Consider the following 25716-nt stretch of genomic DNA (forward strand, 5'->3'; position numbering starts at 1 on the left):
TCCTAGGCAGTGCTTCAGGGCCTTGGAGCAGTGAGGGAGGGGGAACTCCATAAGGGGGCGCATGCATTCAGGGCGGGGCCTATAACTCCATTTCGCACTACGTAGCCAAGGATGGCTAGGCGGTCAGTGCTGAACACGCATTTATCCTTGTTGTATGTAAGGTTAAGGATTTTTGCAGTCTGGAGGAATTTTCGGAGGTTGGTGCCGTGGTCCTGCTGGTCGTGGCCACAGATGGTGACATTATCGAGATACAGGGATGTTGCCCGTAAACCGTACCGGTCAACCATTTGATCCATCTTGCGCTGGAAGACCGAGACCACGTTGGTGACACCAAAGGGAACCCTTAAGAAGTGGTAGAGTCGCCCATCTGCCTCGAAGGCAGTGTATTTGCGGTCACTAGTGTAGATGGGGAGCTGGTGGTAGGCGGACCTAAGGTCCAACGTGGAGAAGACCTTGTAATGTGCGATCCTGTTTACCAGGTCGGATATGCGGGGGAGAGGGTACGCGTCCAGCCGCGTAAACCTGTTGATGGTCTGACTGTAGTCGATGACCATCCTATGCTTCTCCCCGGTCTTTACCACCACTACTTGAGCTCTCCAGGGGCTGTTACTGGCTTCAATGACTCCTTCCCTCAGTAGCCTTTGGACCTCTGACCTAATAAAGATCCGGTCCTGGGCACTGTACCGTCTGCTCCTCGTGGCGACGGGATTGCAATCCGGGGTGAGGTTCGCAAACAGGGAAGGCGGGTCGACCTTAAGAGTCGCGAGGCCGCAGACAATGAGGGGGGTATAGGGCCGCCGAATTTGAAGGTTAGACTTTGGAGGTTACACTGGAATCCTAAACCTAGGAGTGTAGCCAGCAGAGGTGGGGAAGGACGTAGAGATGGAAATTTTTGAATTCCCTTCCCTGGACTGTGAGGTTTGCGACATAAAACCCCTTTATCTCCACTGAGTGTGAACCGGAGGCCAGGGAGATTTTTTGATTAACGGGGTGGATGAGGAGAGAACAGCGCCTTACCATGTCGGGGTGTATGAAGCTCTCCGTGCTCCCAGAGTCGATTAGGCAGGACTTCTCGTGCCCGTTGATGAATACAGTCATTGTAGCAGTTGAGAGTGTTCAAGGCCGGGACTGATCCAGAGTCACCGAGGCTAATCGCAGCAGTTGAGTGTTCTCTTCGCGCAGTGTGTGGTCAGCCGAGCTGGGGTCCTGGGGGTTCATCCAAGATGGCGGCTCCCATCGGTCGCACATGGCTGGGGGTGCGCAAAATGGCGGCGCCCATCCCTCTAACGTGGCATCTGCGGGACAAGATGGCGGCGCCCGGCCTCCGCACGTGGCCCTGGAGTAGGAAGACGGCAGCAACCGCTGGCCGCACGGGAACCGTGGAGAGGTTTGTGGTGGCGGTCCGCATTCGCCGCCAGAGACCGCGGCAACCGCACGGGCCTGACATACCCCCACAAAATGGCCCTTTTTGCCGCATCCCTTGCAGGTGGATGCGCGGGCCGGGTAGCGCTGGCGGGGGTGCTGGCCTGCCCGCAAAAGTAGCAGCGGGGCCCCCCGGGGTTGCCAGGCCGCCTTGCAGCGCAGGCTTGTGGGGGGATGGGGAATGTCTCGGGTCAGCTGCGGAGGGGTTCCACGCTGCCCAGGGAGCTGCCGCGTGGTCGGGAACATAAGCGCGGGCGTTTCTGGAGGCCACGTACAGGGAGCCTGCAAGGGCCCGTGCCTCCTTGAGACCTAGAGTGTCTTTTTCTGGCAGTTGCTGGCAGATTTGTGAGGATAGCATACCTGCCACGAAAGCGTCCCGGACCAAGAGTTCAGTGTGGTCGCTCGCCGAAACATGCGGGCAGCTGCAGTTTCTCCCCAACATCAGGAGTGCACGGTAGAATTCTTCCAGCGATTCCCCAGGGGTTTGTCGCCTCATTGCTAGCAGGTGCCGGGCGTAGACCTGGTTTACCGGGCGAATATAATGTCCTTTTAGCAGCTCTATTGCTGCATCAAAGTCTTTCGTTTCCTCGATGAGGGTGTAAATCTCCGGGCTCACCCTTGAGTGCAGGACTTGCATTTTCTGCTACCCTGTGGGTGTGTTTTCTGCTGTCCTGAGATACCCTTTAAAGCACGCCAGCCAGTGCTTGAAGATTGCCGCTGAGTTCGCCGCGTGGGGGCTGAGTTGCAGACACTCCGGCTTGATTCGGAGCTCGATCCTTTTTTAAAAAAACTAGCTGAAAAATGAAAATCGCTTATTGTCACGAGTAGGCTTCAATGAAGTTACTGTGAAAAGCCCCTACTCGCCACATTTCAACGCCTGTTCAGGGAGGCTGGTACGGGAATTGAACCGTGCTGCTGGCCTGCCTTGGTCTGCTTTAAAAGCCAGCGATTTAGCCCAGTGTGCTAAACCAGCCCCTAGCTTATTAAATTGATGCACGATCAATGACGACTAAAGCGAGGTTGGAGTCCAACTGAAGGCTTTAATAAGCTAGATATTTCCCGCAGCAGCTCAGGTACAGAATGAAGGCACGGGCTCTTATCCCCGCCTAGAAGGGCGGAGCTACCATACATCTTAACCAATAGAAAGCATACAGTTTCCACCAATGGTGCTCCAGCCTATTAGGTACCGTAATACCTCTACTACCACACCCACCAACGTGGCATTTGTTGTGGATTCATAGGTACCTGATCTGAGTTGTAAGTGACCATAGCCTGGTAGGCAATGTCTGCCACAGCAAAGATGTGGGGTGGATTGGCAGTACGCTTCGCACCAATGTACTGCTTGGAATGCTGTTAACAACAAAACAGAAATTAGCTTTGACATAATAACAGAATAATTATTAGTAATGTGTTTACACTGCTGATACTAGAAATTGAATGATCTTTGCAACATGCAGTTGATTAGCTGATTGGCTATTAATAAAGGTATTGATGCAAATATGTTTAAAATAAAACTGATGCCAACATCTTCAGTAAATATATCAAATGTACAGCACAGAAAGAGGCCATTTGGCTCAACGGATCTGTGACAGTATTTATATGCTGTGTTATGAAACTCCTCCCTTATAACCCTATTAGCGGTCTTTCTATTCCTTTCTGCTTGTGAATATCCAGCAAACCCCTTAACTACATAATTCGAATGTGTTTGTTCTGCGTGGTTTCTGAAGATAATACTAGCTTCTTTATTCCCATTACTGAAGAAAGACAGATTCATGCTTCTTGATCTCACGAGGTCTAGGAATACAGAAGCATTCCTCTATGCTAACATTACTGCATAATTCCAGTAAACGTGGACACCAGATTACTAGCTCATTAGGGAATGAACACATAAAAGTTGATTTTAAACTCACCATCCAGGAGGCACAATGTGGGCGGGGGGGGTGGGGGGGGGGGGGGGTGGGTGCTGTGTGGTTAAGGTGACAGGGACCTGGGATGTTGCACCGCATTCCCAACACATCATTTGGTCTTTCTAGATGCTCTTCTGTCCAAGTGCAGCCACTCTTGGGAAATATAGAATCATAGAATTTACAGTGCAGAAGGAGGGCATTCGGCCCATCGAGTCTGCACCGGCTCTTGGAGAAGTGCACCCTACCCAAGGTCAACATCTCCACACCCTATCCCCATAACCCAGCAACCCCACCCAACCCTAAGGGCAACTTTGGACATTCAGGGCAATTTATCATGGCCAATCCATCTAACCTGCACATCTTTGGACTGTGGGAGGAAACCGGAGCACCCGGAGGAAACCCACGCACACACGGGGAGGACGTGCAGACTCCGCACAGACAGTGACCCAAGCCGGAATCGAACCTGGGACCCTGGAGCTGTGAAGCAATTGTGCTATCCACTATGCTACCGTGCTGCCCATATGGACAGCCATATGGACTATCAAGGGCTTCCTATAATATTTCTGAAGACTGACCTAGCAAACTATTGAGTCGTATCAACCATGAGAGCAAGGTATAACAAGGATAAAACCTCAGCTCTGGAGATGATAAAGGCATACCCAACTGTTTAAATTCTGTTAATTTTGTAAAGTCCTCTTGTGGACTTTTATTGTATTGAATACAACACTTTATAAGGTGATTATGTTTTAAACTGTCTCTTTGATTTAAGATAAAGCACAATGTGCTTGAATAGGGGATGGTGAAATCGTACTAAACTCTGCCTGAAGACACGCCTGTGTGATTTGGTTGTCATGGGGAAACTGACCTGGCTGAAACCTATAGGAAATAAATCATGTTATGATCACTATTATCTAGAGGCTGCCTTACTAATTAATTGATTGCTTCTCATTGTACACCACCAGGGGCGTCATTCTCCGCCGGCGGGAGTCTCCGTTTTGCCGGAACCGGGGGTTTCCCGCTGCCCCACAATGGGAAACCCCATTGACCGGCCGGTGTTACGGAGACTCCCGCCGGCCGGTCGGCGCAGAAATGTGGCGGGGCGGGTAGGAGAATTTCGCCCCAGGTCCAGAATAGCCTGATGCCTGCTTTGCCCTAGAATGTGCAAGAAATTGTCCTGAATACACACTATAAATTAATCTTCCAGGCTATCTTTGCTAATTTGATTTGTACAATCCGTCTGTTGATTAAAATCACCCATTCTTACAAGCCCCCGTTGTTTCTTCCAGTATACTCTGTCTTCCAGCTTAGTTTCTTTTAGGGGAACCTATAAACTACTCCTACTAGTGACTTCTTACATTAGCGACTTCTTATCTCTACCCAAACTGATTCTACATCTTGATCTTTAGAACTGAGGTCACCTCTCACTGTTATACCAATACCATCCTTAATTAACAGAGCTACCCTACTATCTTTTCCTTGCTTCCCGTCCTTCTGAAATGCCACGTACTCTTCTATATTCAATTCCAAGCCTTGGTCACCTTGCAGCCAGCCTCGTCTCCGTCGTATGCACTTATTTCTATTTGTGGTGACAATTCATCTATTTTGTTACGGACGCTACGCACCTTCCGGTAGAGAGCCTTAGTTCTGGCTTTTTACTATTTTTGCAAACTCTGGCCTCATCTGCTGGTATACTCTTATATTTGTACACTCTGTCCTTTCCTGCCACACTCTGGTTGTATTTAACCTTATTGTTACCTTTATCTGTTACCTTTTCCATTCTTTTGTTTACCACATCTTCCCTCATGTGATCCTTCTCCTCTACTATTTAGATAATAAGAAGTCTTACAACACCAGGTTAAAGTCCAATAGGTTTGTTTTGAATCACTGGCATTTGGAGCACAGCTCCTTCCTCAGATTCACCTGTTTACGTGTCAGATATCGCTTTCAAAGGAAACTGGTTAAAGATGAAGAAGGGTGTATTGACCATGGAGATTTTGTGAAAGATGATTTTGCTGGCATTACTGCCTACCTCCACGATATAATAGGAGCTGCTGCAGCTGCAGATTGACTCCTGTTTGTAAGTTGTAAGACTTCTTACTGTGCTCACGCCAGTCCAACGCCGGCATCTTCACATCAATGCTATTTAGACAATTGCAGTGTTCAGTTCAATTCACAACTTCTCAAATAATGAAACGTGCCATGTCCATTCTGGGTAAGGTTGAGACGTGGCAAATACCATTCACATTAAACAAGTGCCATGCAATGACCATCTCCAACAAGAGGGAATCTATCAACCATACCTCGACGTTCAATGACAGCATGCCATCATTAACTTCCTGGGTGTTACCATTGACCAAAAACTTAATGGAAGCAATGTTGTGTCTACAAGAGGTGATCAGAGGCTGACTATCTTGTGTTGAGGAGATGATGGTGTAGTGGCAATTTTACTGGGCTAGTAAGCCATAGGCTTAGGCTAATGCTATAGGAACATGGGTTCAAACCCCACCATGGAAGCTGGTGGCACCTGAATGTAATTCAATTTAAACTAGTTAGTTTCATGGTCAGTAATAGTGATCATAAGAGCAACATTAATTTTTGTAAAAAATCATCTGATTCACAGGTAGCTTAAGTGTCACCAACAATCCTGGAATTGCCATCCCCTGCCCTGCTAAGGTCTTCTCAGGATGCGTTTTGTTCCCATTTCTTCCGGCCTACATCCTTTGTGTCTGTGCAATGTGCTAAGTGGTCCGCACAGCAACGAGAGAGCAGAGGGAGCACTCACTCGCACTTTCCAAGAGTTGTTTGTCTAAAGTGCTGGGTAATCTGGGTTCCAGGCTGTCCAGCAGATGTCTGGCTGGAGGCAATATTCCAGCTGGTGGTGGCAGTAACAGACTCGGAGGGGCGTGCGTCAAGGCTCAATCATTCCCACAAAAACCCCATCCCACCATCAAACTCACAAGGCATCGTCAGCATTTCCCATGGCAAAGTGACCCTTACCTGGTCTGGCCTGTAGGAGACTCCAGACCTCCAACAATGTCATTGACTCTGAACTGCCTAGCAAGCCACACAGTTCAAGGGCAATTAGGGGTGGGCAACAAATTACCTTGTCAGCACTAAAACAAAACACCAATTAGGACTGTGACAGAATTCCCTTCACTGGCCTGGATGAGGGCAACTCTAAGAAGCTCAACACTGTTCAGGACAATGCTGCTCGGTTGAATGGTACATTCAACCATTCACTCACACGCCAGGCTGCAATGTGTACGACTTACAACATGCTGTGCAGCAAGACAAAGCTTTCTTTGACAGCGCCTTGAAAACCTGTCATCTTTACCATCTAGAAGAACAAGGGCAGGAGATGCATGGGAACCCCACTAGCTGCAAGTTCCCCTCCAAGACATATATCATCTTGACTTGGAAATGTATCGCTGTTTATTCGCTATCGCTGGGTCAAAATCGCAAAACTCCCTTCCCACCAGCACTGTGCAGAGAAACAGGGTTAAAGTTCCTCTTACTGAGACAGAACACCAGCTGGTCTCACAATAAAAGATATTGTGGAAATAGCTCTCAACCCTCCCAAGATTATTTTAACAGTGCTAATAAGACCTGATCAGAGTTACAATCACCAATGTCACCAATGATGTGACAAAGGTGCACAGGCAACCATGCTGGGTGTTCCCAGCATTTCCAGTTTTTATTTCGGATCTCCTGCATTCACAGTATTTTGATCTTAGACCATAAGACCATAAGACATAGGAGCAGAATTAGGCCACTTGGCCCATCGAGTCTGCTCCGCCAATCAATCATGGCTGATATTTTCTCATCCCCATTCTCCTGCCTTCTCCCCATAACCCTTGAACGCCTTATTAATCAAGAACCTATCTATCTCTGTCTTAAAGACACTCAGTGAACTGGCCTCCACAGCCTTCTGCGGCAAAGAGTTCCACAGATTCACCACCCTCTAGCTGAAGAAATTCCTCCTCATCTCTGTTTTATAAGATCGTCCCTTTAATCTGAGATGGTGTCCTCTGGTTCTAGTTTTTCCTACAAGTGGAAACATCCTCTCCACGTCCACTCCATTCAGGCCTCACAGTATCTTGTACGTTTCAATATGATCCCCTCTCATCCTTCTAAACTCCAACGAGTACAGACCCAGAGTCCTCAAACGTTCCTCATATGACAAGTTCTTCATTCCAGGGATCATTCTTGTGAACCTCCTCTGGACCCTTTCCAAGGCCAGCACATCCTTCCTTAGATATGGGGCTCAAAACTGCTCACAATAGTCCAAATGGGGTCTGACAAGAGCCTTATACAGCCTCAGATGCACATCCCTGGTCTTGTATTCTAGCCCTCTTGACATGAATGTTAACATTGAATTTGCCTTCTTAAATGCCGACTGGCACATTAACCTTAAGAAAATCGTGAAGAAGGACTCCGAAGTCCTTTGTGCTTCTGCTTTCTGAAGCATTTCCCCATTTAGAAAATAGTCTATGCCTAGATTCCTCCTTCCAAAGTGCATAACCTCACACTTTTCCACATTGTATTTTATTTGCCACTTCATTGCCCACTCTCCTAGCTTGTACAAGTCCTTCTGCAGCCCTCTTGCTTCCTCAATACTACCTGTCCCTCTACAGATCTTTGTATCATCTGCAAACTTAGCAACAGTGCCTTCAGTATCTTCTTCCAGATCATTAATGTATATTGTGAAAAGCTGTGGTCCCAGCACAGACTAGTCATCGTCTGCCATCCTGAAAAAGACCCCTTTATCCCCACTCTTTGCCTTCTGCCAGTCAGCCAGTCCTCTATCCATGCCAGGATCTTACCCTGAACACCATGAGCTCTTAACTTATTTAACAGTCTCCTATGCGGCACCTTGTCAAAGGCCTTCTGGAAATCTAAATAAATCATGTCCACTGGTTCTCCTTTGTCTAACTTGCATGTTACCTCCTCAAAGAACTCTAACAGATTTGTTTGACATGACCTCCCTTTGACAAAGCCGTGCTGATTCAGTCCTATTTTACCATGCACTTCCAAGTGCTTCGGTATCTCATCTTTAATAACAGACTCTAAAATCTTACCAATGACCAAAGTCAGGCTAACCGGCCTATAATTTGCAGTCTTCTGCCTCTCTCCCTTCTTAAATAGTGGTGTTACATTCGCCACCTTCCAGTCCTCTGGGACCCTTCCTGCCTCCTGTGATTCCTGAAAGATCATCACTAATGCCTCCACAATTTCCTCAGCTATCTCTTTTAGGACCCTGGGGTGCAGTCCATCCAGTCCAGTTGACTTATCCACCTCCAGACCTTTCAGTTTCCCCAGAACCTTCTCCTTAGTGATGGCCACTGCACTCACCTCTGCCCCCTGGTTCTCCTGGAGCTCTGGCATCCCACTGGTGTCTTCTACCGTGAAGACTGATGCAAAGTAACTATTCAGGTCGTCTGCCATTTCTTTGTTTCCTATTATTACCTATCCAGCCACATTTTCTAGTGGTCCAATGTCTATTTTTGCCTCTCTCTTACCTTTCATATATTGAAAAAATCTCTTCCTATCTTCCTTTACATTACTAGATAGCTTGCACTCGTACTTCATCTTCTCCCCCCTTATTGCTTTTTTTAGTTGTCCTCCGCTCGCTTTTAAAGGCTTCCCAATCCTCTGGTTTCCCACTAATCTTTGCCACTTTGTATGCTTTTTCTTTAACCTTTATGCTGTCCTTGACATCCCTCGTCAGCCATGGATGCCTTGTCCTCCCCTTAGCATGTTTCCTCCTCCTTGGGATGAATTCCTGTTGTGCTCCCTAATAACCCCCAAAAACTTCTGCCATTGCTGTTCCACTGTCTTCTCTGCTAGGCTCCTTCTCCAATCAACTCTGACCAGCTTCTCCCTCATGTCTTTGTAGTTACCCTTATTTAATTGTAATACCGTTACATCTGATTGCAGCTTCTCCCTCTCAAACTGCAGGGTAAATTCTATCATATTGTGGTCACTGCTCCCTAAGGGTTCCTTCACCTTAAGATCCCTAATCAAGTCTGCCAAATTACACATCGCCAAATCCAGAATTGTCTGTTCCCTAGTAGGCTCTGTCACAAGCTGCTCCAAAAAGCCATCTCTTAGACATTCCACAAATTCCATTCCAGGCGCTGGTTTAGCACAGGGCTAAATCGCTGGCTTTGAAAGCAGACCAAGGCAGACCAGCAGCATGGTTCAATTCCCGTACCAGCCTCCCCAAACAGGCGCCAGAATGTGGCGACTAGGGGCTTTTCCACAGTAACTTCATTTGAAGCCTACTTGTGACAAAAAGTGATTTTTCATTTCATTTCTTGGGATCCACTACCAACCTAATTTTCTCAGTCCACCTGCACATTGAAGTCCCCCATGATTATTGTAATATTGCCTTTTTTACATGCCTTTTCTATCTCCTGATTTATTTTCTGCCCCACATCCTGACTACTACTAGGGGGCCTGTACATATCTCCCATCAGGGTCTTTTTACTTTTGCGATTCCTCAACTCTACCCACAGAGATTCTATGCCTTCTGATCCTATATTGCTCCTTGCTATCGATTTAACTTCATTCCTTACAAACAATGCAACCCCGCCTCCTTTTCCCATCTGCCTGTCCTTTCGATGTGACATATATCCTTGGATATTTATATCCCAGCCCTGATCCCCATGCAGCCATGTCTCTGTGATGCCCACAACATTGTACCGGCCAATTTCAATGTGCGCACCAAGCTCATTTACCTTGTTCTGCATACTGCGCACAGTTAGGTACAACACCCTCAATCCTGCATTGGCCACCTCCCTTTTCACAGTCTCTTCAGTCACTGTACCCTGTACTGTGGCCCTTTTTGATTTTTGACTATGGCTTCTCTGCCTTACACTTTCCCTCTTACTGCTTTTTGTTTTTGGCCCTGTTTTACTTCCCCTCGACTTCCTACATTGGATCCCATCTCCCTGCCTCATTAGTTTAAACCCTCCCCAACACTCCAGCAAACACCCCCCAGGACATCGATTCCAGTCCTGCCCAGGTGCAGACCGTCCGGTTTGTACTGGTCCCACCTCCCCAGAACCGGTTCCAATGCCCCAGGAATTTGAATCCCTCCCTCTTGCACCATCTCTCGAGCCACGCATTCATCCTATCTATCCTGACATTCCTACTCTGACTAGCTCGTGGCACTGGTAGTAACCCTGAGATTACGACCTTTGAGGTTCTACTTTTAAGTTTAACTCCTAACTTCCTGAATTCAGCTTGTAGGACCTCATCCCATTTTTTACCTCTATCGTTGGTGCCTATGTGCACCACGACAGCTGGCTGTTCACCCCCCCCCCCACCCTAGAATGTGTAAGAGAAGTGGGAGATGTGAGTAGCGAGGGTGACACTCCACTTCTAGCGGGAGTTTCTTTTGAGGTCCACGTTTTGTAGTATGAGGATGAGTTGTTACAGAGGTGGCGAGTGGCCACCGTGGTAATCTCAGCCATGCAAAGTGCCAGCATCAGGTTTGAGAGCAGTTTCAGAGATGCCAACTATCATGCCTGTCGATTCAATAATCACAACAGTCATAAATGCTTGGCCACAGGATCTTTTCAGGCATCAAAAGGACATTATATTAATATTGATCAAGGCACCATATCTAGTTTCATTCCGCAGATGACAAATGCAGAGTTCTACAAGGCTGGCAGGTTCATTCATTTCTCTCAAAGGCACAGAGAAAGAGTACGCCTCACAGCCAAGATCATCGTCATTGCAAGCTTTTCCAGAATGCTGAATGTGGTGTACCTGCATAGACAAACAGGTGCCATCCGTCAATCTGATACAGTACAGCAGCCGCAGCAGGTCCTATTATATCATGGAGGTAGGCAGAAATGCCAGCAAAATCAACTTTCACAAAATCTCCATGGTTAATACACCCTCCTTCATCTTTAACCAGTTTCCTTTGAAAGTGATAGCTGACACGCAAACAGTTCGGAACATCAGCAGGTACATAGATTGGGCATGATTTCAACCGTGAAACAGTGATCTGACCCCCTTGTTCATTCTGTTAGTGCCTGCAAATCAAAATCATCCAAAGTCTGTACAATCTCTAAACTGGATAAACAAATTCCACACTAATATCACAGGATGACTGAATCTGTAGCTGTGAGGAAAATATTATTTTAAATATTTTTAGGTATTAAGAATGTTGTGGTATTTTGGGAAGCAGGGGTGAAATTCTCCGTAATCGGCGCGAGGTCCGCCGACAGGCGCCAAAAACGGCACAAATCAGTCCGGCATCGCGCCGCCCCAAAGGTGCAGAATCCTCCGCATCTTGAGGGGCCGAGCCCTAACCTTGAGGGGCTAGGCCCGCGCCGGACTGATTTCCGCTCCGCTAGCTGGCGGGAAAGGCCTTTGGTGTACCGCCAGCTGGCGCGAAACTGACATTGCTGGGTGGCGCATGCGCGGGAGCGTCAGCGGCCGCTCACGGCATCCCCGCGCATGCGCAGTGGAGGGGGTCTCTTCCGCCTCCGCCATGGCACAGACCCGCCCGTGGATCGGTGGGCCCCGGTCGCGGGCCAGTCCACCGTGGGGGCACCCCCTAGGGCCAGATCATCCCGCACCCCCCCCAGGACCCCGGAGCCTGCCCGCGCCGCCTTGTCCCGCCGGTAAGGTAGGTGGTTTAATCTACGCCGACGGGACAGGCATTCTAGCAGCGGGACTTCGGCCCATCTGGGCCGGAGAGTCACGGGGCGGGGCCCGCCAACTGGCGTGGCGCGATTCCCGCCCCCGCCGAATATCCAGTGTCGGAGAATTCACGCCAGCCCCCGGCGATTCTCCGACCCAGCGGGGGGGGTTGGAGAATCGCGCCCCTTTGTTAATAAATCTTTTAATTTACGACTTCAGGGGCGGGATTCTCCGAACCCCCCCGCCGGGTCGGAGAATCGCCGAGGGCTGGCGTGAATCCCGCCCCCGCCGGTTGCCGAATTCCCCGGCACCGGATATTCGGCGGCGGTGGGAATCTCGGCGTGCCGGTTGGCGCCACCCCCCGGCGATTCTCCGGCCCGCGATGGGCCGAAGTCCCGCTACTGGAACGCCTGTCCCACTGGCGAGAATCAAACCACCTTCTTACTGGTGGGACAACGCGGCGCGGGCGGGCTCCGGGGTCCTGGGGGGGGGGGGGGGGCGCGGGGTGATCTTGCCCCGGGGGGTGCCCCCACGGTGGCCTGGCCCGCGATCGGGGCCCACCGATCCACGGGCGGGCCTGTGCCGTGGGGGCACTCTTTTCCTTCCGCCTTCGCCATGGTCTCCACTATGGTGGAGGCGGAAGAGACCCCCTCCACTGCGCATTCGCGGGGATGCCGTGAGCGGCCGCTGACGCTCCCGCGCATGCGCTGCACAGCAAAGTCATTTCCGCGCCAGCTGGCGGGGCACCAAAGGCCTTTCCCACCAGCTGGCGGGGCGGAAATCAGTCCGGCGCGGGCCTAGCCCCTCAAGGTGAGGGCTCGGCCCCTCAAGATGCGGAGAATTCCGCACCTTTGGGGCGGCGCAATGCCGGACTGATTCGCGCCATTTTTGGCGCCGGTCGGCAGACATCGCGCCGATTGCGGAGAATCCCGCCCAATATCTCTGAAAGTGTCATTGGAATTTGTGACTCCTTACTTCAGCACATGTATCTACTCGTCATAAAATACAACTTGAAAATCATTTTAATAGCCTGCCGAGTTTACCGTTGGGACTTGGTCCACATGACAATTACCACCGTCCAGATCATAAGAGTGGGCGAGGATACATTTGAATGTAGTACACATTGGAGTGCTTCCTTTGAGTCACAAAGGCTCTGACCAACATGATACACCATCAATATATTCCAAACAGTAATATGCTATAAGGAAAGAGCAAAAAAATACGGCATACTGAATTGCTGACACAGGTATGATGGGCAAAATGACCTTTTTCTGTGCCATATGATTATGACCATTGAAAATTGCATTGATTAGAGGAACCCTCTTGAAATGCGACAGCTCAGTTCATTGCATTTTTACTGAAAGTCAACCTACATACAACACACACATTGGAGTGGTTTTACATGGAAAAGGCTTACCCCTTCCCCCGAAGTAAAAGTCAGCTGACACCAATAGGAGTGGCCTTAATTAGGTCAGAGTGGGACTTCTGCCCCTCAAGGATAGGGGTGTCTCACCCTTGTGCTGCTCTGTTCCTGCAGTGCCAGAAGACAGTAGTGGCCACTGCTAGGATTACAACCAATCCCCATGAAGAAATGAAGAGGTATCTGGACTTCACGTAAGTCCGAAGCTTTGCGCAGGCAAGCAGGGTGACCATACTGAGGAGAATGAAGGGGTACAGGCTGGGTTAGAGAACTGGTCGGGGGGGGTAGGGACAAAGAAGGAGTACCACATTGGGGGTTCGCCCACAAAACACAGGAGTTACCCACCCACGCCCCCACCCCAGTTCCTGCCTGACAGGAGCCCACGCAATGAAAGCTGCCTAGCTTTTCACCTTTTTTCACGTTCCACCCACACTGAAAAATTGCAGAGGCGGCAGGCTTAATTTAACATTTAATCTTTATTCCTGTCACATTAACACTGCAATTAAGTTATTGTGAAAAGCCCCTCGTCGCCACATTCCAGCGCCTGTTCGAGTACACTGAGGGAGAATTCAGAATGTCCAAATTACCTAACAAGCACATCTTCCAGAACTTTGTGGGAGGAAATTGGAGCATCCGGGGGAAACCCATGCAAACACAGGGAGAATGAGTGGACTCTGCACAGACAGTGACCCAAGCCAGGAATTGAACCAGGGTCCCTGGAGCTGTGAAACAACATGTAAACCACCGTGTTACTGTATCGCCGAAGAGGCAGAATTTACAGAACAACAAGGCAGGTGAGAAATACATTAATATGGAAAATGATAAACAGATCATGACAAGAGAGATAGAGGCTACAGATCCATGATAAATCAACAGATAAAGCTAGAGATTACTAAAATGATGAAAAGGACAAAAGAAAAGGATCTGTACCTGATTGCACATAGCATTCGAACAAAACAGAGGAATGAATCACAAAAATAGAAAAAAGTAGTCGTTCGTTATGTATCAGAGTAACACCATTGGCTGGTGTAATGTCACGTGTTACGCAATGACATCCGATACACTTCGTGACTGATTAGTTTGTGGCCTCAGGAATGAAGACATCCAATGAAAATTGTTAACTGAAGGTGCATTAACCCTAAAATCTGCTATAAAAACCGCAATGCGAATGGAACTTGCTGCAAGAGAAGCTTCACTGATTTGGGTTTGAGCTAAAGTCCGCAAGATGGAGTCTGTGAGAAGCTGGTCCACCATGTCATCTCTGCAATCAAGTGGGACACATGGCTGAAGACTATTGGAGCAAGGAGAACAAATGTAAAAATTGTGGTAAAATTGGTCACATTGATCATAAGACCATAAGGCATAGAAGCAGAATTCGGCCACTCGGCCCATCAAGTCTGCTCAGCCATTCAATGATGGCTGATATTTTTCTCACCCCCATTCTCCTGCCTTATCCCCATCACCCCTGATCCCCTTATTAATCAAGAACCTATCTATCTCTGTCTTAAAGACATTCAGTGATTTGGCCCCCACAGCTTTCTGCGGCAAAGAGTTCCACAGATTCACCACCCACTGGCTGACTAAATTCCTCCTCATCTCTGTTTTGAAGTCTGAGATTCAGTCTGAGATTGAGTCCTCTGCTTCTAGTTTTTCCGACTAGTGGAAGCACCAACTTCCATTGGCACAAAAGAAGTGTACCAAGAAAAATGCTGCAAAGTTTACAGGGCAAGCTTACCAGTTAAGTTATCCAACTGAAGACTCATCAAGTACCAAAATGTTAAGTCAACATAAGGATTTTAAACTCGGCGTTCTCACAGTACAAGGTGATCAGTAACGATTTTGGGTCTATTCAAAAGTAAATGGGAACACTATTGAGATGGAAGTGGATATGAGCACTGCATTATCACTTATACCTGAATCGATATACTATCAGAAATTGATGTATCTGCCATTGCAACCTCTGATGTGTTCTTAAGGACATATCCCGAGGAGGTTGCGTCGCTGAAGGGCTTCACCAAAGTGACTGTGGAGGTTAACGAGCAGAAAGTGCAAGTTGCCTCTTCACATTGTTCAAGGAAACTTTCCAACATTGTTTGGGAGACCTTGGTTAAGGAAGATTAAGCTAAACTAACTTGTGAACTAACTTGTTGATTATATGAACGATCTTCAACGCTTTTGAGAAAGTATGCAAAAATATTTGAGGAGTCACTTGGATCCATGACTGGGGTCAAAGTGAAACGTAAAATAAAAGCAGACAGCATGCCTAAGTGTTTGAAAGGCAATACCGTACCTTATGCTATTCAACCTCAAGTGGAAGAAGATGAGAGGTAACTGAAGACAAAGGTCATTGAGCGTGTCACCACCAGTGATTGGGCAACCCCAATCATCCCAGTCTTAAAGTACGAATATGCAGGGATTTCAAAACGACTATCAACACTGTATTATGCGTTGATCAATACCCTTTACCACTTATCAAAGATCTTTTTTCAGGCCTCTCAGGCAGCCAAGAATTTAGCAAAATTGATCTCTCCAAGCCTATCTGTAAATGAACGTAACTATTGAGTCTCAACCATCATTGACCATAGTAGCACACAAGGGTCTGTTTTGGTATTGTAGATTTCTGTTCAGGATAACACCAGCACTGGCTCTCTTCCAGTGATCTATGGATCAGATTTTGAGTGGGCTATCGGATGTGCAATGCTACCTGGATGACATTTTGATTAAAGGGTCAAACAATGTAGAGCATGTAAAGAACCTAGAAGATACACTTGCAAAGGCTGTAACTACATAATCTCAGGCTCAAGGAAGAGAAATGCGAATTTAAAAAAATCTTCTCTTCACTATCTTGGACACATCATCGACCAAGATAGTCTTCACAAAGAACCTAAGAAGGTGTCGGAGGTTGTGGATCCACGACTACAGAACATGACTCAGTTAAGGTCATTTATAAGAGTATTAAATTATGATGGAAAGTTCGTATCGCACTTAGCTGAAGCCTTTACACATGTTGTTCTATAACAAACAAGCCTGGCTCTGATGAAAGATTGTGAGATAGTTACCGAAATGTCAAATTAATAACAGTTAATTACATTCAGCCTTTCCAGTCTGCACTGACCCTCCAAAGGAGCACTTTACCTAGGCCCACTATCCTGCTGTATTCCTGCACATTGAGCATGGTCAATCCACCCAACCTGCATCTTTTTAGACTGTGGGAGGAAACCTGAGCACTCGGAGGAATCATACGCAGACACAGTGAGTATGTGCAAACTCCATATAGACAGTTACCTAAGGCCAGAATGGAACCCAGGACCCTGGCACTGTGAGGCAGCAGTGCTGGTCGGGTTTGCAGAAGTGAGAATTCCTGTTTCTGCACATCCGACCCAGGAGCAAAAATCTGGGCTTCGGTGACTGTGAGCTCAAAACTTAACAAAGCGATGTGCTAAGAAACTATTTTGCAACAAGCATGTGTGAACAATCACATCCTTCATTGTGAACAATGGCTTCTAACATTAAATCATTCGACTGGACAATAGAAGTATTGATCATGTGGTCACACAATCAAAACTGACTTCAGATAACAAATCTTATTAGTTCAAGACCTTGTCGGAGACAAGTCATTCTGGAGACCAATAGTACACAAGAGGGGCCATTCAAGAAGAATGGACCCTGCCAAATACAACCACTCAACAGATAGTGAGAGAGGCTAATTTGTCTTCACCTGCAAGGATTTGTCACCATACAACTTGGCCACAGCATTGTCCAGAGATGCCTAACTTTCATTCATCTCCGAAGAACCATGAGAGGGAACCCAGGCCTGCAACGCTGTAGCTTAAAAGGACTGATTCAAACACAGGCGTTGTGTTTGCTTCTTGTTATTCTGTTAATTGTGCCATCTAAAACGGCCTCCCGCAAGGAGTGATGGGAAATTTGGCCAAGCCTGAACACAGACAGGCTGCAGCCTGCAAATATACAATGCTACAGCTCAGACCTATGCAGGAACTAACACAGGATAAAGATCATCTCCAGGCATCCCAGGAACAATAAAACTATTCTGTCAATCACATTGTTTACCAGACACAGCGGCACCCAAGCCCCTGCCCCCAACACTGCCAGGCATGGCCGTTGAATGCCCACCCCAAAACTGAAGTGGCAGACTTGATCGATCAGAGTGATGGAGCCCTGATCAATTGATTGACAATGACCCAGAGACCGCCCACAAAAGGGGCATGAAAATCCAAGCAGTTTAAAAGGCAATGCGCCACCTCAGAAGCTCTCCCTCGACTACTGCATCTTCGACAGCCAATAATAACGGTGAACCCATCACCAGCCAAGAAGAGAACCATCCACGGAGGAACCAGAACAGAGGACAGACAACCAGCAACAAGAAGTCCAGCACTGCCTTACTACCAGATCTCAGATAAGGCCATATCTGCTCTGTACTTGCCAGTCACCTGGAAGTTAAGTTAAGGTAGTTTTTAAGCGTATTAGTTTATAGTTCAATGTGCATGAACGTGTTATTGATTAAGTAATTAACCGTGTGTACGTTAATAAACAATTATTGTACAAAACAATTTGTGTGAACATTTGTCCACTGTATACGGGTTAAACACACTGTGATTTAGATAAAAGGTGCAACATAATAACCAAAGTGCCTGATTCATGTATGGAATTCATCATTTCCTCTGTGTGTTTGTTTGAATGAGTGAATGGTGTTCTTCTGTTTACATTGAAGGGTGTTGTGCGAATAAATGTTTATCTTTGCTTCTGATATAAACTTACCAGAGAGTTTGTCTTGCATCTATTATTAAAAGTCAAAACACTAAAAAGATCTTAAATTGCTCTCTCTAAAACACACATCTTGTTCGAAAGATGAGGAGCAAGGGGAAAAGCTATTCAACCATCTCTCTCCCATCTGTAACATTAGCATACAAGTGAATTTTAACCCTGGTGGTCAAACTTCCATCTAAAACACATGTAGAGCTGCAGGACTGAAAATACTAACAGACTTTCAAAACCTCAAATGTACAGTCTTGTCCCCATGCCAGCATTTTGTTTAATTACAGGCGTCTTGAATGCCTATAGCCAGCTGATTGTTTCACTGTGAATTCATTGATAAATGAATATAACTTAAGTTGTAATGTTGTAATATTTCTTTTCAACCCAGGTGTCATGGGCTTATCTTTCACTAACTCAGTGCATGCTCAGTAAATTAGGGGACTGAGTCAAGGAACAATCAGTCGTGCCAAGTGATGTCTGTGCTTTAGTGTGTTCTACTTTGTCCCTGTAATGAGCTACTGATCATCACAAAGGTCTGACTTGACACTTCGCACTTTGTCTACAATTTTCAATGTAGCCTGCAGATGATGAAGGTAGCCAACTATCTGGCTGAGGCTGGGTTTAGTGACATATTCATCTTCTGACAAACCTCTTCTCATTGACTGCAGCGCCTTACAAAGATTTGCAGCTCAGAGCACTGATATGAGAGAAGCTTGACGTTCTATTGCTGCACAAATGTCTCAAGCTAATAGGAATGTACAAACTGCTCTGGCTGCAATTAAACAATACATCATATTTACAGCACACAAACAGGCCATTCGGCCCAACATGCCAGTGTTTTTGCCCACACGAATCTCCCCCACCCTACATCATCTAAGCACATCAATGTATCCTTCTATTCCTTTCCCCTTCATGTGTTTATCAAACTTCACCTTAAATGTATCTATTCTAGTTGGCACAGCTACTCCTTAGGCTAGTTAAGTTCCACATTCTAACGACGCACTGGATAAAGATGTTTAATCTTGAATTTCCTACTAGGTTTAATGGTGAGAATCTTACATTTGAAATCCGTATTTTTGGTCTCCATAATTGGAAACATCAGACCAGGACCCCAAAGGGTTACATAGATTATCATAGATCATAGAATTTACAGTGCCGAAGGAGGCCATTCGGCCCATCGAGTCTGCACCGGCTCTTGGAAAGAGCACCCTACCCAAGGTCAACACTTCCACCCTATCCCCATAACCCAGCAACCCCACCCAACACCAAGGGCAATTTTGGACACTAAGGGCAATTTATCATTGCCAATCCACCTAACCTGCACATCTTTGGACTGTGGGAGGAAACCCACGCACACACGGGGAGGATGTGCAGACTCCGCACAGACAGTGACCCAAGCCGGAATCGAACCTGGGACCCTGGAGCTGTGAAGCAATTGTGCTATCCACAATGCTACCGTGCAGACATCCTGATGCAGTACCATCCAAACTCTGTGCGGCCTGCTAATTTAAATGATTGCAGTGTTCATGTGGTCCAGGAGGCTCTCCAGACAAAATGTGTGAAGACAATAGGAGCAGATAGCTGTGCCACTGCTAGGAGTCTAGTCCCAAGGGCCTGTGTGCAATGCCACAATAAGTTTAATGACCTGACAGGAGTGGTCAAGGTCAGTGAATATATCTTCAAATGCTACACTACCTTCATGTCATGCCCAGTACACACATGAAGATATTAAAAAACTTCAAACAAAAAAGCTGTTTAAGATCTGAACTTTAATAAGGACACGGGGTGTAAAATAAAGAACTTAGATTTATTTACAATACAGTATGTACACTTCCCAATGGATCCCTACCGGGTCTCTTTTGGGTAAGTGCCTTATTGGCAAATCTTATAATAATAATAATTTTTATTGTCCCAAGTAGGCTTGCATTAACACTGCAATGACGTTACTGTGAAAAGTCCTGAGTCGCCACTTCCGGCGCCTGTTCGGGTACACAGAGGGAGAATTCAGAATGTCCAATTCACCTAACAGCACATCTTTCCGGACTTGTGGGAGGAAACCGGAACACCCGGAGGAAACCCACGGAGGCACGGGGAGAACGTGCAGACTCCACACAGACAGTGATCCAGCCGGGAATTGAACCTGGGACCCTGGAGCTGTGAAGCAACAGTGCTAACCACTGTGCCATCCATACAATTGTTTAATGCTAATCTGAGTTCTCCCATCCCTCAGTGGGGGGAGTCATATTCCTGTGAACCATGGAGAAAATAATCCTTCCTACCCCATAAGTCCCATGCAGGATGTTACATGAACCATCAAAAAGAACTATAACATACCAGCTGACTTGTCTGTTTCAATATCATGGACAAAAAAGATATTAAAACTCAATGGGTGTTTTACAAATGTGAAATGGATCCCATCCACCTTTCATTGTATTGTGATGCAACCCCCCCTGCCCAAATTGAAAGACCTTGGCTGACCCAACTTTCAAGGATGAAGAGTCACAACATCGAATGTTTGTCGACCTAACACACCACCTTATTTGGCAAAGGACTTTGAGCTTATCACAAGATTGATCAGATGGGCTGATCAGTAACAAATGAAATTCAATCCGTACAAATGTGAGGTGATACACTTAGGCAGGACAAACAAGTCAAGGGAATACATGTTAAATGCCAGGACCCTGAGAAGCTCCGAGGATCAGAGGGACCTTGGTGTGCATGCACACTGGTCCCTTAAGGTAGCAGAGCAGGTGGATACAGTGGTTAAGGAGGCATATGGTATACTTGCCTTTGTTAGTCGAATTATGGAGTTTAAGAGCAGGGAGGTTTTGCTGGAACTTTATAAACTGTTGGTTAGGCCACAGCTAGAGTTTTGTGTACAGTTCTGGAATCCACATTATAGGAGGGACGGGATAGCACTGGAAAGAGTGCAGTGGAGATTTACCAGGGCTGGAGAGTTTTCGTTATAAAGAGAGATTGGATAGACTTGGATTGTTTTCCTTGGAGCAGAGGAGACTGAGGGGAGATAGGATTGAGTTGTGCAAAATTATGAGGGGCATAGATAGAATAGGCAGGAAGAAACTTTCTTTCCTTGGTGGAGGGATCAATGAACAAGGGGCATAGATTTAAAGTAAGGGGGCAGAAGGTTTAGAGGGGATGTGAGGAAATACCCTTTTACCCAAGTTTGGAACTTGCTACCTGAAAAGGTGGTGGAGGCAGAGACCCTCATAACATTTAAGAAGTATTTAGATGTGCATTTGCAATCCCAAGGCATAAAAGGTTATAGGCCAAGCATTGGGAAATGGGATGTGGTTGTTTTTGACCAGACTTGATGGGCTGAAGGGCCCTTCTGTGCTGTACGACTCTATGACTATGACATGGTGAGGCAGCCATGTTTTTTGCTTGATTTCTAAACAGAAATAAGCAGCTCTGCAGACAGAAAGGCCATCGGAACGTTACTGAACCAGCTGCAAGTTGATTACGTAGCCAAGGTAATAAACAGTAATACCTTGAAAGTGGGAGACCTGTTCCAACTTCATGGGCGGGATTCTCCACTCAAAGCCGAAGTGGCCGCGCCGTCGTGAACGCCGTCGAGGTACACGACGGCGCGGAACGGCCCCGGTCCCGACCGATTCAGGCCCTGACAATGGGCCAGTATCGGGGCCGCGTCATCTACCCGCGCCAGGCCTTGTCGCCCGTGTAAAAGTGGCGCCGCATAGATGACGCAGCTGGCGCTGCATAACGGACATCATCCGCGCATGCGTGGTTGCCGTCCTCTCTAAGTCCGCCCCGCAAGAAGATGGGGGACGGATCTTGCGGGGCCGCAGAAGGAAGGAGGTCCTCCTTCAGAGAGGACGGCCCGACGATCGGTGGGCACCGATCGCGGGCCACCCCACATCTGAGGTACGCCCCGGTGTAGGATCCCCCCTCGCCCCCCCGCAGGCCGCCCCCTCAGCGTTCACGCACCGCCAACGACTGCACCGACCAGGTGTGGACGGCGTTGGGGGGAAACCGCCGTTTTGGCCTGGCCGCTCGGCCCATCCGGGCCTCAGAATCGCGGGGGTGCCGGAGAATCGCCATTTTGGGTGCCTCCGGCAATTCTCCGGCCTGCGGCCCGCGAAACCCGACCGGGCCGTTCCCGCCTCTTGGGAGAATCATGGGAGGGCATCGGACAGGCGTCCCCGGAAATTTTGGCGGCCCAGGTGATTCTCCCAACCAGCGTGGGAGTGGAGAATCGAGGCCCATGTTTACCTAAGAAACAACCTTAGCAATTCAACCACAGGAAGCCGAGAAACCTCTGCTCACAAGACCTTTACTTCAACTAATCACATCAACCCATTTTTTAAATGATGGTGTGTATGAATCGGGTGAGTGAAAAATTATGGGCTGGATTCTCCGCTCCCCGACGCCAAAATCGTGTTCGGCAACGGGGCGGAGAATCTGTTTTGAATCCAATATCGGGGGCGGTGCTGGTTTTCGGAATCTCCGCCTCCTGAAAAGCAGCGGACTGTAGGAGTATGCTGCACCAAGTATCCATGGCCTCAAGCCATTGCCTGAGGCCCGACCCGCAATGCTCCTTCCCCGACGGGCCAAGTTCTCAGCGGCGTGGGTTAGGTGTGCTCACACCGTTTGGGAACTTCGCGTGGTAGCTGCGCACTCAGTCCAGCGTCGCCACAGTCGGGGGAGGGCAGGGGGGCTTCATTCAGGTCTGGGGGCACTGTGGGCGGGCTGTCTGGTGTGCGCAAGTGGCCGAAGGGGGGCACTACATTTGCGGTCCGGGTCCGCAGACTGAGTCCGCCATGAAGCACGGCTGCAGGTCACCGCTGTGCGCATACATGGCCACGGAACCGGAAATGCTCAGGGCCATATTGACAGCTAGAGATGCGAGCTGTACGCTGCCTCCCTGTTAGCCCCCAGCAAAACAGGGAATCGGTGGCCATTTTGTGCCAGTTTTCCTAGCATAAAAGACCACCGTTTTCACACCGGCGTGGGGACTTAATCTCCCAAAAGGAGAATCCAGCCCCATACATTTAAATCTCTGGGGCAATTATAAATAACATTTTTTATTTTTAAGTTCACAAAAAGCTTGCTGCTGGAATTATTGAAATTGGGACAAATCATTCTTAGGGTTAAAAACACAAACACATACCTCACAAAGAAGACATTATCATGGACAATAATAATGCACATAAATTCATCTGTGACATTTACCAGTAGCTTTATACACCGATCAATGCTCCACACCCTCATCATGTGTCCACCACCAATCTCCATCATTCACAGCTCATACCTAATCATAGATTCACTCAAACCGAGCAGAAACTGACAGCAAAGTTCCGCATGCATGAGTACGGCCTCAACCGAGACCTTGGATTCATGTCTCATTATATTCACCCCCCACCATCTGGCCTGGGCTTGCGAAATCCTACCACTGTCCTGGCTTGAGACAATTCACACCTCTTTCACCTGTGATTACCCCTCTCTCCAGTCGTTCCGTCTGGACCTGTAAAGACTTAATTATCTGCAAAAACTCAAATTCAAAGCATCATCTTGCATCATTGACTTTGTCAATATATGTGGTTATGGAACCTGATGAAGGAGCTGCACTCCAAAAGCTAGTGATTCGAAAAAAACCTCTTGGACTTTAACCTGGTGTTGTAAGACTTCTTACTATGCCAACTTTACCATGATGCAGCTTCCGATGGCTGATATCTCAGCATTTATTGCAGCACAAGCAGAAGCTACCCAATGTCTGGCTGCCACAGTAAAAGGTCAACTGAAGGCATGCAAATACAGACTGCTATCATCATGGCTGAGGATACCAGTGTTCAAAGGCCTTGCAGCGTGTCTCTGCAATCTATGTTCCAGCATATTACTAACATTGCTGAGACACTACCCTGGAGGAGTGGCACAAGGTCCTACTTCAGGTTGACAGCATTTGTCCACCCATAACTGACAGTCTCCAATGCCCTTGCTGTTGCCTGTGAAATAATCACCCCAGGCTGCTTTACCCATGCAGAGAAGAGCAGTCCAAGGTCAAAACTTCTGAGCCAGAGCAACTCAAAATTGTGCTGCGAGGCCATCTGTAGTCTCCCACGCTGTAAGTCAGAAGCTTTCCAAAGCGATGCTGCAGCCACTGGCACAGTGTGGGAGAACTAGGCCAGGTAAATACAATCACAAGGCAAGCACCAAGGGAATGCTCAAGGGCGATTAATGCTTGCATGCAATAAGGCATAGTTTGATTTTAAAATTTAGTTTGGAATGTTTATTTAATGGTAACTTTTATTTTTGCATTATGGCCAAAAGGACACTGTGATGGTTAGCAACAGATGAAAGGTAAGGTGTGTGGCCGATGGTGAATGGAATATTAGGTTGTGTTTACTGGTGTCACAGTCAGATGAATCAGTTATGGACAGCCTGGCCAGAATGGGGAAGGTAATGTTTTCACCCAGTTTGTTAGCCTGTTTGTCTTTGGACAATATATCTCAAAACTAATAGACTTATTTCAATAAAGATTGGTACACAGATAGGGGATGGCCAATGGAAGAACCACCTGGGTTTTGGCAAAGTTGCAGATCTGGATCTAGATCTTCTAATTTTTTTTATTCATTCATGGGATGTGGGCACCTCTGGCTGGCCCATCCCTAATTGTCTTTGAGAAGGTGGTGGTGAACTGACTTCTTGAATCACTGCAGTCCATGTGGTGTGGGTACACTTAAGTTGCTGCTCGGGAGGGAGTTCCAGGTCAGGATGGTGAGTGGCTTGGAAGGGAGCTTCCAGGTGGTGGTGTTGCCACGTGTGATGCCTTACACTTCTAGATGGTAGGGGTCAAGTGTTAGGAAAGTGCTGTCTGAGGAGCCTTGGTGATTTCCTGTAGTGCATCTTGTAGATGGTGGCACACTTTGTTTTAAAGAACATTATCACTGGAAGATAGGGCAAAGTGACTTTTTTTTTAGAATGGCATGCATTGTTTTATTTAGAATGTTGTTAATTGTTTTAGATCTCGGTTGCTACGGTGCAATTTGTCACAGTTGTCAAAATCTGAGCAGAGTTTTCAGAGCAGGTTGTTACATGCGCAGTGGCCTGAAAACTCATCAGTTTTGCATTTCCAGAGCATCAGCCAGGCAAGGAAAAGCCTTAAGGAAGTGCTGTGTAACATTGAATTAACACACCATGGCAAGGTATGCGATCTACTGCATGCCCTCTTCACCTGTCTATATTGTAAGTAATTTGCTAATTATTCATTATGGTCAAAACATTTGTAAAATTCTGCAAATTCTGTAAATACTTGCGCCAGTTCTGAATTCCCAGTTTCTGAAGCAATAAGTGTTTCTTTACTGCCCAAAGTATTTTTACATCATCATGAACCAAATCCAGAAACTCATAAAATCAAAACAATGTTGTTTTCCTTTTGGTCCTTCACCAATGTCTTTTGCAGATGCACGTTGACGACAGTAAGCTAAATGGTTAGCTGAATGTTTATGGGTGTTGGGGCATTATTTATTACAGCATCACTTTTTCCCCCAATTATTG

General features: G+C 47.3%; 1 protein-coding gene across 1 annotated transcript in view; it reads right to left on the bottom strand.

Annotated features, from left to right (window-relative positions):
- The window catches only part of myo3a (myosin IIIA), a 683164-nt gene that overhangs the window by 306645 nt on the left and 350803 nt on the right, over positions 1–25716 (bottom strand). The window contains exon 12 of the mRNA XM_072508449.1: positions 2668–2772. Within this exon, the coding sequence (XP_072364550.1) occupies positions 2668–2772 (105 nt within the window). The remainder of the gene's footprint in view (positions 1–2667; positions 2773–25716) is intronic.

The sequence above is a fragment of the Scyliorhinus torazame genome, chromosome 6 (assembly GCF_047496885.1).
Source record: "Scyliorhinus torazame isolate Kashiwa2021f chromosome 6, sScyTor2.1, whole genome shotgun sequence".
NCBI lineage: Eukaryota > Metazoa > Chordata > Chondrichthyes > Carcharhiniformes > Scyliorhinidae > Scyliorhinus > Scyliorhinus torazame.